The 18,640-nt window shown below is 42.1% G+C and overlaps 1 protein-coding gene across 7 annotated transcripts in view; it reads left to right on the top strand.

Moving 5' to 3' along the window:
* The window catches only part of MYO9A (myosin IXA), a 241,476-nt gene extending 234,627 nt beyond the window's left edge, over positions 1-6,849 (top strand). For all 7 annotated transcript variants that reach the window (XM_018053556.1, XM_018053558.1, XM_018053557.1 and 4 more), the window contains 2 exons: positions 1,125-1,267; positions 1,944-6,849. In XM_018053556.1, coding sequence (XP_017909045.1) covers positions 1,125-1,267; positions 1,944-2,407 — 607 coding nt within the window. In that variant the 3' untranslated portion in view covers positions 2,408-6,849. The remainder of the gene's footprint in view (positions 1-1,124; positions 1,268-1,943) is intronic.

An 18,640-nucleotide genomic window follows, 5' to 3' on the forward strand; every position in this document is an offset into this window, starting at 1 on the left:
GAACAGTTTAAAGCTGGGTAGAGTGGAAGAGAAGCTAAGAAGGCTCTGAAAAGGAGAATTGATGAAAATGGAGTTACACTTGGAAGGGTAAGGAGGCAGTGGACAGAGTGGAGGAGTGGATCAACAAACTCCAGGGTCTGCCCACTGGGGAAAACTGCCTACATAGAGTGGAGGAAAGGTTATTAGGAATTGCAGATGTAAAGGAACTTTGGTCTTAGGGTATTGACATGGGCTTTTAACAAAGATATTGATTAAAATGAATCAGAGTGGTGTCAGGCAGTAGTGCGAAAGTAAGATTAGGAGCCAGGTACCAAAGACTTAAGGGAATGAGGAGGCATGGCTGAGAGGAGGTGAGTGATTGATAAGAAGGAATAGAGAATAGTAGTCTTAAGTGGAGATGGCAAAGGTTTAAAAGGACAGAAGAGGTCAGTCTGTTTTATTTCATTTAGGAGATCCAGAGGTCTCTCCTTGGCCAAAGAAAGTAGAGGATATAGTGTGTAGCAGCTAATAAAATTTTGTAGAAAATAGTTTAAGAGCTGGAAGGAATCCTAGAGACCATCTAGTTTAGTCTCTTTGTTTTTGTGGATAAGAAAGTTAAGGTCCATAATGAGGAAAGTACTTTCCTGATGTATTATGAATGAGTTTAGAGTGAGTTTAGAATCCCAATCTCCTGATTAGCAGCCCAGAGTTCATTTTATCAAAGGATCTTACAGGTTTAGCATCTTCCTCTGCCTCAGCCTTAGCCCCATTATAGGTCCCAGCCTTTGCTGTCTTTAACCTTCACTGTGACTGTGACTTGTTGTTCAGTCGCTAAGTCATGTTCAGCTCTTTGCGACCCCATGGACTTCAGCAAGCCAGGCTTCGCTATCCTTCACTATCTCCCTTAGTTTGCTCAAACATATGTCCATTGAGTCGGTGATGCCATCCAACCATCCCATTCTCTGTCATCCCCTTCTCCTTCTGCCTTCAATCTTTCCCAGCATCAGGGTCTTTTCCAGTGAGTTGGCTCTTCCCATCAGGTATACAGGTCCTTATCACCACGCTGGAAGGGAACAGTAAGAAATGGGACTGTTTTTGCTACCTAAATTCCTGACATTCAATGATTTCTTGATTGTGTCTTACAGGGAAGAACTAACATTTGAGATGCTTGTCCTGGAACCACGTGCCTCTGATGATGAAACCCTTGAGTCTGAGGCCTCCATAGGGACTGCTGATAGCTCAGAAAATTTGAATATTGAGTCTGAAGGTGCCATCTCTGAGAAATCAGGTAAATGAACATGTTAGACCAAAGACTCCAGATTTGTTTTGCAGAGGAGGAATAAGGATTCCCAAGCAAAGACAGTCTCTTTGAAGAAGGCTTTTGACCTTACATGAAAAGATGACAAAGTCCTAAGGAGCTGAAATATACCAGTCCTCCTGAAACTTCTGTATAAATTGTTCATCAGACCAAGCCTTCAGTGTAACATAGTTCTTTTGTAATGTAATGTTTCCTTGTATTTACCACAGAGGAAAGCCAGCAGTCATAGCTCATGTTGTCTTACTGACTCATGACCCATTTTCTAAGGGTAGGTAGTGAGGCCGTGCCCTGCTATGAGATGGGACTGGACCCAAGGAAGCCTTTAACTGCCTGCCATGTCTCCATGAGATGTGATATTTACTACATATTCTGGCAGTGTTTTAAATGATGGGGATGGTTGTAGGCCTCTTCTAATGGCATGGTCCCACTCCAGCTTCCTCAGGGTTAATTCTGAAACTATATGGATGGTGTAGAGATGGGTGGTTAGGTCTTCTTGAGTTGTGACTGTGCCCAAAGCAGGTCACCCTGGACCCTCCAGATCTTAGCCCACCCACTTTCACATGTGAGCAGTGACACCTCTTCATCACACAATGATTTGCTCCAGAGAGAACTGTCATTTACAGCTTTGGTCTCTTTATTGCATTAGAGAGAAGCTTAGCCCTTATCTCTACGAAGGCAGCTGGCAAGTCTGAACCTTCAAGCAGGTTGCGGAAGCAGCTCAAAAAGCAGCAAGACTCACTGGATTCAGTGGACTCTTCCGTCTCTTCTTTATGTTCATCTGGCACTGCATCTTCTCATGGGACCAGAAGACGATTTCAGATTTATTCCAAATCTCCTTTCTACCGAGCTTCCTCAGCTGGTGAGGCCCTCGGGATGGAAGGGCCATCGGGCCAGACCAAATCCCTAGGAGACAAGCCTCAGTTCATCAGCAGAGGAACCTTCAACCCTGAAAAGGGCAAACAAAAATTAAAGAATGTGAAAAACTCACCTCAGAAAACCAAAGAGACCCCAGAGGGGATAGTTGTGTCTGGCCGCAGGAAAACTGTGGACCCAGACTGCAGCTCGGCCCAACAGCTAGCTCTCTTTGGGAATAATGAGTTTATGGTCTGAACTGGCAGATGTGTGTCCCTTATGGCTACAGAGTGGTAAACACATCTCACCTTGGGGCTTCATCACCTGGTCCACAGTATCCATCCTGATTGTGGTCCTGCCTCTTGCCTGAGCATGCAGCCAAGACCTTGTGTGCTGAGTCCTGGGTGGGCCTCCTGCCAAAGTGGAAAGTCTTCTTTGAAGCCTGCCAGGGACGGTACCAGCTGTGCCTTGGCTGCTGTATCCAGCTAGAGATTTCGCTGAACAGAGCGCCCAGGGCCTTGGGATTTGGGTCAGTTGTGGAGGTCTCTGTAGTTGCCTCTCCTCCTTCCCTTTTTCCCTTCCCAGAGGTGAGTGTGGAACTGGGGGGACATTGTGGGCTAGAGGGACCCACTGATTTCTAACATTTGAAGAAAACATATAAACCTTTCTTAACCATGAAAGCAAAATCCTTTGGGTTTATTTTGGGATAGTTAGGAGCTGGTGTAGAATATAATTTTCTTCCAAGGATTTGTAAGCAAAAAGCCTAAGCCCTCTATTTTAAGATTTTTGAGAAACACTCCATGTTATATTCTGGGGAAAGTAAAAAAAAAAAAAGCAGTTGTCTCCATCAAGCCATCAGAGCATGTTTGAGACCTCTGTGGTTATCCAACGAAGAAGAGAAGACCTGTTTTGTTTTTCAACGATGTTTGATGTCATAATAATCAATGCTGGTTTAACTCCTGGTTAGTTCCTGCCAAATGTATTGCATGGGCCGAAGTTTGAATAGCCATACTGTTCTTATATCCCCTGATCCTAGAATCAGGTTGCTCTAATACTTTTTAAATGTCCCAGAGACATGGTGATCCCTAAACAGGAGGGTTTCATTCTAATTTATCCAGGCCTTTCTCTTTGTATAGATTAAACTGAAGACCATATATGAACCTGTTCATCTGCTGGTGGATTTCCACCACGAGCTCACACAAATGATGTGACCACTTAATCACTTCTCCCCAAGCATTCACACGGCACTGCATGAATAAACATTACAGGAAGCTGCCAAAAAAGAAAAAAAGATAAGTTTTTAATATGACCCATCTAGCTTTTATCTCTTTTTCCTCAGACCATCAGTATTAAATAGATTTAAAAAAAAATCAAGGACTACTTGAAGCTATTTTTGTTAATATTCTGGTTACTGAAGTTTACTGTAAATATATATATGTATAGTGTGCATATTTCTTTTTAACTTTATGCTTCCTTCCTCCCCATAGAGTTTCTTCCCACAGATTAAGGGCCACTGGATGCGGTGGTGAGAGCCAGACATCCCTGGGTTGAGGGAAAAGTCAAACCATTTTTCTCACCACTGGGTGTCTCCATGGACCTGAGTTATAAAAGCATTTTAAGCTTCTTAGTGTCTGTGGGATTAGAAGTCTGTTTTTGCTATTTATAATATATGGGAAATGAAACATGATACCCTTTCTTGAGATAAGTATGTGAAAATGTTTCTTTTTTAAAGTTACTAAATGCATCTTGTCTAACTACCACATGCACTGTTCTAAAAAAGAGCCTTTACCATCTGTAACCTGAATTTTGGTTATTCTTCCTTTTCATACTTCTTTGAGATGAAGTTATAGAAACCTGAGGACTTTCATTAATAAGGCAGAGTCTCTCCTGTTACACAACAGTGAACCTCATGCCACTGCCTCTGTGGCTGCTGTCGAGCCCCAGAGGCCAGACACAGGTATCATCCCAAGTGGCAGCTCCAGGTAGCAGGCGGCTTTCCTCTCCTTGGTGGGGTTCAGAAATGACCTCGGGAAAAGGAGTCTTTGTCAATTTCCAGAATGATGATGGTTAGTAACTAAACATGTTCAATTTTATAACCTGCAAACATCTGTCACCTTGTTCATGCTGCCTTGAGGAGTAATAAAGGTAAATAAGGTCTTAAAAAATCTGAATTTCAGATAATCTCCCAGAGCAGAACCCAGCCCCTCATCATGGCTGTGTCTGCATGGGTGCCCCAGTCCCTGTGCCAGGCGCAGTCTCTCCCATTATTCTTGGGAAGGTGGTTTTCAGCCGATGTTGAGTACTCCTTTCCACTTGTTCCGGGACATTGGTTAAATACCATACAAAAAAAAGCGAGTACCCCTGTTGAGTAGTTTTCTTTGGCCTAGAGGAATGGCCTGGGAAACACATCTTGGCATATGGTCTCCCTTCTAAATCTTTGTGGAGTTTTTGTTTTGTTGCTGTTTTGCAAAATAAGTTTTTGGCAGTTAAAAAAAAATAAACTACTCATATAGGTCACTTTATAGGAACCAGGTGATGGATGTTAAGAGACTTTATAATTTTTTCTCAGGGACCTAAAACCTGAATTTGGATAACATTAAATAAATATTTGTTTTTCAGTTGCTAGATTTGTGGATTTCTAGTCTTTTAACAAGCTGTCAGAATGGAGGGGTGGGGAAAGGGAGCTGCGTGGAATGCTAAGAATGGAGAGCAAAGGCGGGACCCTCCCTTTGAAGGAAAGCATGCTGCTGTTCTCTAGAATAATGGGCATTGTTGGCCTGAAAAAGATGAAGCCATAACACTTAACAACTGTCAGAACCAAGTGCTGTCTCTCCTCTCCTCTGATCTTAACTGGTCATCTCTGTGGTTCATGTTATGTTACCACAGCTGATGCTGCATTACAATCAGTTATAATTAAGATATTTAATATCTGTATGTGTCAAATGTGTGTTTTCTATTTGCTTCTCCTTTGCTCATTTTCTTTGATCTCAAATGCCTCAAAAGAAACCCATATGTGGCAGCATAGAGGCAGCCCCTCATTTGGAGCCCATACTCTAAAATGCAGAGCATTCTCTTCTTATCACACATTCCCAGCCCCAGATACAGCCTAGAGTTTTAATTCTCCCCATTAAAGCCAACGTATCCCTTATCATGGAAAATGTAATGGAAGCAGAGAAGTTTAATTGTAGGGTCAAAGTGTGTATACACAAAATGAAGTAAATAGAGAAAGGATCCAGGAAGGTGACTTGCTTCCTTTGTAATGCACTGTGTACTTCCTGCCGTTTTAATTACTTTGCCACTCTGGGTTTCTGTGAACACAGAGGAGGTAACAGCCCAATATGAGCCTTGTGGAGGCAGAGGGACCTGAATTCAAGGGGTGGGATATAAGAGCCCTCCCTCCTCATGGGAGTTAGTGGAGACTTCTGTCTTCCATCACAGTAGGGTTGTTTTCACTGTCGAAGATGGAGGGTCCCAGAAGCACGCAGAAAACAGGACTCCAGCAAGGTTCTGCAGGCCCACTTCAGTGCCTGTGGGCCACATTTTTCTTTTTTAAACTGTAACTAAGGAATGTGTACCTTTCACAAGCACTTTGGTGAACAAGAGAGAAAATATTCTCAGGATGTGTTCAAAGCTCAGAGAGTTTTAATTTTAGAAAGAAACACTCCACTGGCTTTCCTCATTCTCCTCTCTCATTTTTCCCCCTCTTGGTCATTCTGTGTTGACCCACACAGCATCATTCTGTGCTGACAGGTATGTTTGTCTACCCATAATTGTGGGACAGCTCCCCATAATTCTGTGACAGTTGGCACTGTCCCCCACTACCATGCTACCCTTGGTAGGTTCCTTGGTGTTTGTGGGAGTCTTTCTTGGGGCTTCCCTGATGGATCACATGGTAAAGAATCTGCCTGCAATGTGGGAACCCTGGGTTCGATCCCTGGGTTGGGAAGATGCCCTGGAGAAGGGAATGGCAACTCACCCCAGTATTCTTGCCTGGATAATTCTACGGACAGAGGCTACAGTCCATGAGGTCTCAAAGAGTCAGACAAGACTGAGTGACTAACACTTTCACTTTTCTTTCTATGCCCTTAAAATACTGTTACCCACTTTTCTCTGGAACTGCTCCCACATCTTATCTGGTGGTAAAGGGCAAAATAGTGACGATGGAGGTGGATCTATTAGGTCTTGTTGGTCTCTTGGTTGAAACTGTTGTCAAAAAAGCCCCACCAAGGGGTCCATCACCTTTCCAGCCATACTGAATGTCTATTTATCATCCCTCTTAGGTCATGTAAAAGTTGCACCTTTGGAACTAAGTAATTGTATTTACTAAGGGAAAGGTGTAGACTACAGATAAGTATTATATTAATGGATTTAAAGTAATTTATATAAATACACTGAGTGTAAATTTATAAAAGACTATCTATTGTAAAAGGACATAGCCTGTGAAATATAGTATCATTTTACTGTTTAACAGAATAATTCTATACAAAGAATGATTTGTCTCACCCACAGAACTGATTACATTCCTGATGCAATCAACAGGCACTTTGTGATTTCCTTTTTTTTTGGCAGGGGGTGGGGCTGGGGCCATCAATTGTATAAAGTGCAGTTTGTGCCACTCAAAATATGCACTGTATGGCTACACAAGAGCAGTTTGATGGACAGGTCACTCCATGGCTCATTAAAGAACAAAGCTTCCAGAAGCAGCAATATGTGTGGTTTGTTTTCTGACCATCTTGGCTCCCACCCCAACTCAGTCCAGCCTGAACCCAAGGAACAGCTATGATTTTTGATAAAGTGCTCATTTTTTTTAATGCAAAGGGCTGAGCCCCAAATTGATACAGTACAGAGATGGTAATTATTGGGAACCTAATATAGCTCAAGTGAAGGTGAGATTTCAAGTTGTGAGTTTTCCATAAGGGACGCCTAGCTGGGAAGAAAATAAATCTACCTTGAGGATCCTCACCAAAAAGGCATAGCTGCTAGTAGAGGGCCCTGGTGTGTCCTTTTTTGTTCTGCCCCTGCACTTGCATGACTTTGGCAAGGTCATCTGCCTTCAGTCTGGAACGTGTGTCCCTCCCCCAGGTTTTCTCTGGGTAACTCCTACTGACTCTGAGGTCATAGTGTAAAAGGCATTTCTACTTGGAAATTCCCTCTTCCCCGTTGAACTGGCTTAGATGTCTTGTGTTCTCAACAGCTCCCAGTGTTTGTGACATCAAAAAGCTGACATTAGCCTCCCAAGGCAAGAAAGGAACCTGTCTTCCTGACTTAGATCCTCAGCACCTGACAAAAGGTGCCCACACTTACATTTTGGATGAGAGAGTTGAATGTGATCGGGGTTCTCAAATACCAAACCAAATCCAAAGTGGAATTGAAAAAAAAAAATTGTGGTCAGTTTTTCCCTAATGTCAAATTTACTCCATTTAAAAATTCTGAGATCATCCTTTCCATTTTTTACATTGTTTTACATCTACAGTTTGCATTGTCTACACGACAGCACAATAAGAATAGTGGATTGTCTAAGGTTTCCTCAATTGGCTAAATTGGAGAAGGCAATGGCACCCCACTCCAGTACTCTGGCCTGGAAAATCCCATGGACGGAGGAGCCTGGTAGGCTGCAGTCCATGGGGTCGCGAAGAGTCAGACACAACTGAAGTGACAGCAGCAGTGGCAGCAGTTGGCTAAATAAAACCTAGTAGTGCCATTTTTGAAAGTTCCCCATGTGATAACTAAACCTACAACAAACCTTTCTGATGATGAAGAAAGAGCAGAAAGTTGTAAGGAGACACAGATCAGAGCTTTCGCTTGTTAAAAAAATTGTTCTTTCTCCTAAATTGGATAACAGTACAGTGTCTTTAGAGCCAGGGACATAACCATGAACATTGATGAGACACCTGTAACATCTGTTGGGTCTTGTGAGACATCTCAGACTCTAACAAGCATGTCACTTCCCAGTTCTGTGGGGCCATTTATCCCTCATTTGACAAGTGTTGACTGAGCACTCTAGTTGGTTGGGGTACGCTGGTGACCAAAGCCCTTGCACCCTATGGAGCTTGCATCCTAGTGAGGAAAACCAGTGGTGTCCACCAGATGGAGACTAGTCATCCACAATATCTGGGTCCCACTTCAGGTTTTATTAATCTGAATGGTTGCTTCTTGGCAACTTGTGAGTCTTTCTCTGCCGTTCCTACATCTAAATACTCCCTTAAGGGTAGGGATAGAGTGTCTTACTGGAGAAGGCAATGGCAACCCACTCCAATACTCTTGCCTGGAAAATCCCATGGATGGAGGAGCCTGGTTGGCTGCAGTCCATGGGGTCACTAAGAGTCGGACACGACTGAGCGACTTCACTTTTCCTATTCACTGTCATGCATTGGAGAAGGAAATGGCAACCCACTCCAGTATTCTTGCCTGAAGAATCCCAGGGATGGGGGAGCCTGGTGGGCTGCCGTCTATGGGGTCGCACAGAGTTGGACACGACTGAAGCGATGCAGCAGCAGCAGCAGAGTGTCTCATAAATCTGAAGACTGCAGTTGAGAAGAAAGGCCCAGATAGGCCCACAGAGTCTACCTCTGTGTGCTTCATAATCAAAGATGTTTCTGGCACTGAGGGCAGAAAAGAGTTTTCATAGTATTCCCTCCCCTAGCACTGGCCCTAAATCCATTAGGGTAGAGCTGTTACCCATCTGAGTTTCAGTAGGGCCAATTTACAGCAAAAGGTTGAGTAAATCCTAGGATCAACTGGGAACTGTATTGTATTAGGATTACAGAAGCCACTCAGTGTATTTCAGATGGGAAGGACTTGATAGAGGAACTAGGGGCTTAATGTACACATTGGAAGAAGTGGGGAAGCAGGTCAGAGAAAGCCCCCACTGAAAGTCAAGAAAGCCAGCAGATCTGAACCCGAAGTTCTCAAGGGTTTGCCTAGAAGCTCCTGCAACTCTAAAGAAGGTTGCTATGAAATTGTCTTCCCACACATTTGGCTGTGACTGTGTCCAGAGATGAATGGCTTCTCATTTACAAATCTCACGTAAGTGCCTGTCTTCTACTAGCAAACCATAGGGGAAGGGGATCCTGAAAAACGTACTTACTGGCATCTCTGCAACGAAGACAAGACATTAGGAAGGGCCACGGGGTGGGATGAGGGGGTGGATGCTGGGTTGGCTGCAGATAATTAAGTTTATGTACATCACCACTCTTATGGCAGAAAGCAAAGAAGAACTAACGAGCCTCTTGATGAAAGTGAAAGATAAGAGTGAAAAAGTTGGCTTAAAAGTCAACATTCAGAAAACCAATATTGGGGGCAGTCCTAAGACGGCGGAGGAATAGGACAGGGAGACCACTTTCTCCCCTACAAATTCATCGAAAGATCATTTGAACTCTGGGCAAATACCACAAAACAACTTCTGAACCCTGGCAGAGGACACCAGGCACCCAGAAAGGCAGCCCATTGTCTTAGAAAGGAGGTAGGACAAAAGATAAAAGATAAAAAGAGACAAGAGTTAGAAATGGAGACCCATCCCAGGGAGGGAGTCATAAAAGAGAAGTTTCCAAACACCAGGAAATCCTCTCACCAGGGGGGTCTGTGGGGAGTTTTGGAATCTCAGAGGGCAACATAACCAGGAGGGGAAAAAAACAAAACCCACAGATTACACGCCTGACTGCAACTCCCAGTGGAGAAGTAGCCCAAATGCTCGTGTCCACCACCAGCAAGCCAGGGCTGAACAGGGAAGCGTGGGCTGCATTGCTTAGGGTAAGCAGTTGCCCTGAGGGCAATCTGAGGGAGCTAACGAGATAGCAACCCAAACCATGGGATAGCCAGAGAGAAAAAGAACTTTCCTGTAAAAATCTCTAACCTAAGCCACTGCCTGGCCACTCACAGAACAAAGGACTGAGCGAATACCAGAGGAGAGCTAGCTGACAGCGGACTGGCCCATTCCTCGCTAGAGGCAGGGAGGCAGGCGGGTGACAGCCAGAGCCAAAGGCAAGGGGCAAAGTCGGCCCCAGAGACGGCATCCTTTACCAAACTGCGAGCAGGCTCCCAGCTGCTAACCAAGTCTTCCTGGGATCCTGGACGGTTGACATCCACCAGGGGGGTTGCAACCAGAGATCAGCTCCCCAGAGGAGACACAGCACACCTGAGACGACACTTCTGCTGCGCACCCAGGAAACCGAGTGGCTGGGACAGGGGAGATGATAAGACGCACCGGCCACAAGGGGAGTGTGCACTCGCCAAGCACTTGGTCGCCTGAGCTGCTCGGAAGCTCAGGAAGGGCACAAAACGTAGGCCCAACCTAGTCTGTGCCTTTGTGGAGTACCCAAGAACCTGAGCCTGAGCAGCTTAGACCTGGGAAGTGCACGCAACCCAGGCCCCACCTTAGACAGTTCCCCTGCAGAGCAACCTGGAGCCTGAGCAGTGTAGACCGGGAAAGCACACACGTCATGAGTGGGGGCAAACCCAGTGTGGCCCAGACACTGTGAGTACACACCACACACGCCAGTGATATTTGTTGGCAATGTTCCTCCCTCCAGCACAATTGAACAAGTGAGCCTAAATAAATGACCACCTTCGCCCCCTTGTGTCAGGGTGGAAGTTAGATACTAAAGAGACTTGCAAACAGAGGAAGCCAAAATAAACAAGAGGGAACCGCTTTGGGAGGGACAGGTGCAACAGATTAAAACCTTGTAGATAGCAATGGCTACATTGGAAGGGACCTATAGTATATAGACCTATAGACCTTGAAAAGTATAAGCTGGATCAAGGGACTATCTGAAACTGAGCTGACTCCACACTGCCCTCAATAGCTCCAGAGAAATTACTAGATATATTTTACTATTATCATTTTTTAATTTTTTTAATTAAAAAAATTTTAAGTTCTTTATTACTCCTTTAATTTTCATTTTTAAAATCTACTATTACCTTGCAAAAAAAAGACCCTGTTTTTAAAGCAAACTTCATATTTTTTTAAATAACTTTTGCAATTTTTTTAATATTGTATTTTTGAGAGTCTATGGCAACCCACTCCAGTATTCTTACCTGGAGAATCCCAGGGATGGGGGAGCCTGGTGGGCTGCCATCTATGGGGTCGCACAGAGTCGGACACAAGGGAAGCAACTTAGCAGCAGCAGCAACCTCTACTCTAGATGTTCAATCTTTGCTTTTTGGTATTTGTTATCAATTATGTACCTTTAAGAATCCAATCTTCAGTATCCATTTTTACTTAGGAGTGTGATTACTGGCTTGATTGCTCTCTCCCGTTTTGACTCTCCTTTTTCTCCCCCAGGTCACCTCTATCTCCTCCCTCCCCCTTCTCTTCTCTGCTTAACTCTGTGAATCTCTTTGTGTATTCTGGGCTGTGGAGAACACTTAGGGAACTGATCACAAGCTAGATTGGTCTCTTTCCTTTTGACTCCTCCTCCTGTTCTCCTGGTCACCTCTGTCTCCTTCCTCCCTCTTCTCTTCTCTATGGAACTCCGTGAACCTCTCTGAGTGTTCTAGACTGTGGAGATCAAATAGGGAATTGATTACTGGCTAGATTACTCTCCCCTTTTGATCCCCCCTCTTCTCCTGGTCACCTCTATCTTCCTCCTCCCTCTTCTCTTCTCCATGTAACTCTGTGAACCTCTCTGGGTGTCCCCCACTGTGGAGAATCTTTTCACCATTAACAGATGTTTTATCATTGGTGCTGTATGGATGGAGAAGTCTTGAGGCTACTGTAAGAATAAGACTGGAAGCCAGAGGCAGGAGGCTTAAATCCAAAACTTGAGAACACCAGAAAACTCCTGACTCCAGGGATCATTAATCGACAAGAGCTCATCCAAAAGCCTCCATACCTACACTGAAACCAAGCTCCACCCAAGAGCCAACAAGTTTCAGAGCAAGACATACCAAGATAATTCTCCAACAATGCAGGAACATAACCCTGAGCATAAAAATACCGGTGAACAAAAGTCACACCAAACCCATAGACCCCCTCAAAATTCACTGCTGGACACATCATTGCACTCCAGAGAGGAGATCCAGCTCCGCTCACCAGAACACCAATGCAAGCTTCCCTAACCAGGAAACCTTGACAAGCTACTCATCCAACACCACCCACAGGGAGGAACCTCCACAATAAAGAGGAACCGCAAACTTCCAGCATACAGAAAGGCCACCCCAAACACAGCAACCTAAACAAGATGAAAAGGCAGAGAAATATTCAGCAGGTAAGGGAACATGATAAAAGGCCACCAAACCAAACAAAAGAGGAGGAGATAGGGAGTCTACCTGAAAAAGAATTCAGAATGATACTAAAAATAATCCAAAATCTTGAAAACAAAATGGAGTTACAGATGAATAGTCTGGAGACAAGGGTTGAGAAGATGCAAGAAAAGTTTAACAAGGATCTAGAAGAAATAAAAAAAGAGTCAATAATGAATAATGCAATAACTGAGATCAAAAGCACCCTGGAGGGAACCAACAGTAGAATAACTGAGGCAGAAGATAAGGTGGAAGATAGAATGGTGGAAATAAATGAAGCACAGAGGAAAAAAGAATTAAGAGAAATGAGGACAACCTCAGAGACTTCTGGGACAATGTTAAACACCCCAACATTTGAATCATAGGAGTCCCAGAAGAATAATACAAAAAGACCATGAGAAAATACTTGAGAAGATAATAGTTGAAAACTTCCCTAAAATGGGGAAAGAAATAGCCACCCAAGTCCAAGAAACCCAGAGAGTCACAAACAGGATAAACCCAAGGTGAAACACACCAAAACACATTTTAATCAAATTAATGAAGATCAAACACAACAAATATTAAAAGCAGCAAGGGAAAAACAACAAATAATTCACAAGGGTGATTCCCATAAGGATAACAGCTGATCTTTCAATAGAAACTCTTCAGGCCAGAAGGGAATGGCAGGACATACTTAAAGTGATGAAAGAGAAAAACCTACAGGCCAGATTACTGTACCCAGCAAGGATCTCATTCAAATATGAAGGAAAAATCAAAAGCTTTACAAACAAGCAAAAGCTCAGAGAATTCAGCACCACCAAACCAGCTCGTCAGCAAATGCTAAAGGATCTTCTCTAGACAGGAAACACAGAAAAGGTTTATAAACTCGAACCACAAACAACAAAGTAAATGGCAATGGGATCATACTTACCAATAATTACCTTAAATGTAAATGGGTTGAATGCTCCAACCAAAAGACAAAGGCTGAATGGATTAAAAAAAAAAAAAAAAAAGACCCCTATATATGCTGTCTACAAGAGACCCACCTCAAACCTAGGGATACATACAGACTGAAAGTGAAGGGCTGGAAAAAGATATTTCATGCAAATGGAGACCAAAAGAAAGCATGAATGGCAATAATCATATCAGATAAAATAGACTTTGAATAAAGACTGTGCAAAGAGACAAAGAAGGACACTACATAATGATCAAAGGATCAATCCAAGAAAAAGATATAACAATTAGAAATATATATGCAGCCAACATAGCACTGTAACATATAAGGCAAATGCTAACAAATATGAAAGGGGAAATTAACAGTAACACAATAATAGTGGGAGACTTTAATACCCCACTCACACCTATGAATAGATCAACTAAACAGAAAATTAGCAAGGAAAAACAAACTTTAAATGATACAATGGACCAATTAGACAATTAATATCTATAGGACATTTCACCCTAAAACAATGAATTTCACCTTTTTCTCAAGTGCACACGGAACCTTCTCCAGGATAGATACATCCTGGGCCATAAATCTAGCCTTGGTAAATTAAAAAAAAATTGAAATCATCTCAAGCATCTTTTCTAATCACAGTGCAGTAAGATTAGATGTTGACTACAGGAAAAAAAAACTATTAAAAATACAAACATATGGAGGTTAAGCAACACACTTCTGAATAACCAACAAATCACAGAAGAAATGAAAAAAATCAAAATATGCATAGAAACGAATGAAAATAAAAACACAACAACCCAAAACCTATGGTATTCAGTAAAAGCAGTGCTAAGGGGAAGGTTCATAGCAATACAAGCCTACCTCAAGAAACAGGAGAGGAATCAAATAAATAACCTGACTCTACACCTAAAGCAACTAGAAAAGGAAGAAATTAAGAACTCCAGGGTTAATAGAGAGAAATCACAAAAATTAGAGCAGAAATAAATGCAAAAGAAACAAAAGAGACCATAGCAAAAATCAACAAAGCTAAAAGCTGGTTCTTCAAGAAGATAAATAAAATAGACAAACCATTAGCCAGAATCATCAAGAAACAAAGGGAGAAGAATCAAATCAACAAAATTAGAAATGAAAATGGAGAAATCACAACAGAAAACACAGAAATACAAAGGATCATAAGAGACTACTATCAGCAACTATATGCCAATAAAATGGACAACTTGGAAGAAATGGACAAATTCTTAGAAAAGTATAACTTTTCAAAACTGAACCAGGAAGAAATAGAAAATCTTAACAGACCCGTCACAAGCACAGAAATCGAAACTGTAATCAGAAATCTTCCAGCAAACAAAAGCCCAGGACTAGACGACTTCACAGTTGAATTCTATCAAAAATTTAGAGAAGAGCTAACACCTATCCTACTCAAACTCTTCCGGAAGATTGCAGAGGAAGGTAAACTTCCAAACTCATTCTATGAGGCCACCATCACCCTAATACCAAAACCAGACAAAGATGCCACCAAAAAAAGATATTACAGGCCAATACCACTGATGAACATAGATGCAAAAATCCTTAACAAAATTCTAGCAAACAGAATCTAACAACATAGTAAAAAGACCAAATGGGCTTTACCCCCAGAGATGCAAGGGTTCTTCAATATTTGCAAGTCAATCAATGTGATACACCTCATTAACAAGTTGAAAGATAAAAACCATATGATTATCTCAATAGATGCAGAGAATGCCTTTGACAAAATTCAATATCCATTTATGATAAAAACCCTCCAGAAAGCAGGCATAGAAGGAACATCATACCTCAACATAATAAAAGCCATATATCGTAAACCCACAGCAAACATTATCCTCAATGGTGAAAAATTGAAAGTATTTCCCCTAAAGTTGGGAACAAGACAAGGATGCCCACTCTTACCACTACTGTTCAATGTAGTTTTAGAAGTTTTGGCCACAGCAATCAGCAGAAAAAGAAATAAAAGGAATCCAGATTGGAAAAGAAGAAGTAAAACTCTCACTGTTTGCAGATGACATGATCCTCTACATAGAAAACCCTAAAGACTCCACCAGGAAATTGCTAGAGCTAATCAATGAATACAGTAAAGTTGCAGGATATAAAATAAACACAGAGAAATCCCTTGCATTCCTATACACTAACAATGAGAAAACAGAGAAATTAAGGAAACAATTCCGTTCACCATTGCAATGAAGAGAACAAAATACTTAGGAATAAATCTACCTAAAGAAACAAAGATCTATATATATAAAACTATAAAACACTGATGAAAGAAATCAAAGATGACACAAATAGATGCAGAAATATACCATGTTCATGGATCAGAAGAATCAATATAGTGAAAACGAGTATACTAACCAAAGCAATCTATAGATTCAATGCAATCTCTGTCAAGCTACCAATGGTATTTTTCAGAGAATTAGAACACAGAATTTCACAATTTGTATGGAATTACAAAAACACTCAAATAGCCAAAGCAATCTTGAGAAAGAAGAATGGAACTGAAGGAATCAAGCTGCCTGACTTCAGGCTATACTACAAAGCAACAGTCATCAAGACAGTTTGGTACTGGCACAAAAACAGAAACATAGATCAATGGAACAAAATAGAAAGCCCAGAGATAAATCCACATACCTATGGACACCTTATCTTTGACAAAGGAGGCAAGAATATACAATGGAGAAAAGACAATCTCTTTAACAAGTGGTGCTGCGAAAAATGGTCAACCACTTGTAAAAGAATGAAACTAGAACACTTTCTAACACCATACACAAAAATACACTCAAAATGGATTAAAGATCTAAATGTAAGACCAGAAACTATAAAACTCCTAGAGGAAAACATAGGCAAAACACTCTCTGATGTAAATCATAGCAGGATCCTCTATGACCACCTCCCGGAGTAATGGAAATAAAAGCAAAAATAAAAAAATGGGACCTATAAACTTAAAAGCTTTTGCACAATGAAGGAAACTATAAGCAAGGTGAAAAGACACCCTTCAGAATGGGAGAAAATAATAGCAAATGAAGCAACTAACAAAGAATTAATCTCAAAAATATACAAGCAACTCCTGCAGCTCAATTCCAGAAAAATAAGTGACCCTATCAAAAAAAAATGGGCCAAAGAACTAAATAGACATTTCTCCAAAGAAGACATATAGATGGCTAACAAACACATGAAAGGATGCTCAACATCACTCATTATCAAAGAAATGCAAATCAAAACCACAATGAAGTACCATGTCATGCCAGTCAGAATGGCTGCTATCTAAAAGTCTACAAAGAATAAATGCTGGAGAGGGTGGGGAAAAAAGGGAACCCTCTTACACTGTTGGTGGGAATGCAAACTAATGTAGACACTATGGAGAAAAGTGTGGAGATTCCTTAAAAAACTGGAAATAGAACTACCATACGACCCAGCAATCCCACTGCTGGGCATACACACCAAGGAAACCAGAACTGAAAGAGATACATGTACCCCAATGTTCATTGCAACCCTGTTTAGAATAGCCAGGACATGGAAGCAACCTAGATGTCCATCGGCAGGCGAATGGATAAGAAAGCTGTGGTACATATACACAATGGAATATTACTCAGCTATTAAAAAGATTGCATTTGAATCCGGTCTAATGAGGTGGATGAAACTGGAGCTTATTATACAGAGTGAAGTAAATCAGAAAGAAAAACACCAATACAGTGTATAAATGCATACATATGGAATTTAGAAAGATAGTAACGATTACCCTATATGCGAGACAGCAAAAGAGACATGGATGTAAAGAACAGACTGTTGGACTCTGGCAGAGGCGAGGGTGGGATGATTTGAGAGAGTAGCATTGAAACGTGTATATTACCATATATGAAATAGATCACCAGTCCAGGTTCAATGCATGAAGCAGGGTGCTCAGGGCTGGTGCACTGGGATGACCCTGAGGGATGGGATGGGTAGGGAGGTGGTAGGGAGGGTCAGGATGGGGAACATATGTACACCCATGGCTGATTCATGTGAATGTATGGCAAAAACCACCAAAAAATGTATATGAATTGGTAAATCTGAAAATATAATAAAACATACACATCTGAAAAAAAATGAAAACTAAGATCTTGGCATCTGATGCCACCACTTTATGGCAAATAGATTGGGTAACAATGGAAACAGTGACGGACTTTATTCTTTTGGGCTCCAAAATCACTGCAGATGGCGACTGCAGCCATGAAATTAAAATCCACTTGCTCCTTGAAAGAAAAGTTATGACCAACCTAGATAGCATATTAAAAAGCAGAGACATTACTTTGCCAACAAACGTCCATCTAGTCAAAGCCATGGTTTTTCCAGTAGTCATGTATGGATGTGAGAGTTGGACTATAAAGAAAGCTGAGCACCAAAGAATTGATGCTTTTGAGCTGTGATATTGGGGAAGACTCTTGAGAGTCTTCAAGGAGATCCAACCAGTCCATCCTAAAGGAAATCAGTCCTGAATATTCATCGGCAGGGCTGATGCTGAAGCTGAAACTCTAATACTTTGGTCACCTGATGTGAAGAACTGACTCATTAGAAAAGACCCTGATGTGGGGAAAGATTGAAGGCGGGAGGAGAAGGAGATGACAGAGGATGAGATGGTTGGGTGGCATCAGCGACTTGATGGATGTGAGTCTGATTAAGTTCCGGGAGTTGGTGATGGACAGGGAAGCCTGGCGTGCTGCAGTTCACGGGGTTGCAAAGAGTCGGACACGACGGAGTGAGTGAACTGAACTCAACTGACCTCCTCTAAGTCTCCAAGACTTCTTCCTGGAGTTCCCAGTCTCTCTCCCAGTGTAGAATTTGTGTGCTCACACATCCCAGATACTAGCATGTGAACTTTAGCTGGCTGCCTTTGCAGCTTTGTGTTCCCAAAAGCAAGACTGCAGAATAATGTTCAGGGCCTGTTTGGTCATACTTCAACCATGCTTCTTGCTAATATGGCTTTACTCAAACTTTCTATAGGTGTGGCCTTTAAACCTTATGGATAAAACTTTGGATAGGGAATTAGCTAGTATCATGGCATGATTGACATTAAATGACCCAAATAACTGAGGCAAGTCAGATGCTTCTAGAAGTTCAAGAGTCTCAAGTAGTTTGAGTGCGTAAGTGGGAAGAGATTAAGCTGGGCAGTATTTGCCCTACTCTGTCCTCTCTGGGCATCAGTCTAGCCATCATTCCCAGAGCAGAGTGTTCTGAACCATCCTTCCTGCATCAAGACAGCCGATCTCTGAAAAACGAGGAGAATGCATACACAGGCCAAAGGGCAGGGA

This window comes from Capra hircus, chromosome 10, assembly GCF_001704415.2.
Source record: "Capra hircus breed San Clemente chromosome 10, ASM170441v1, whole genome shotgun sequence".
In the NCBI taxonomy this organism is placed as follows: Eukaryota; Metazoa; Chordata; class Mammalia; order Artiodactyla; family Bovidae; genus Capra; species Capra hircus.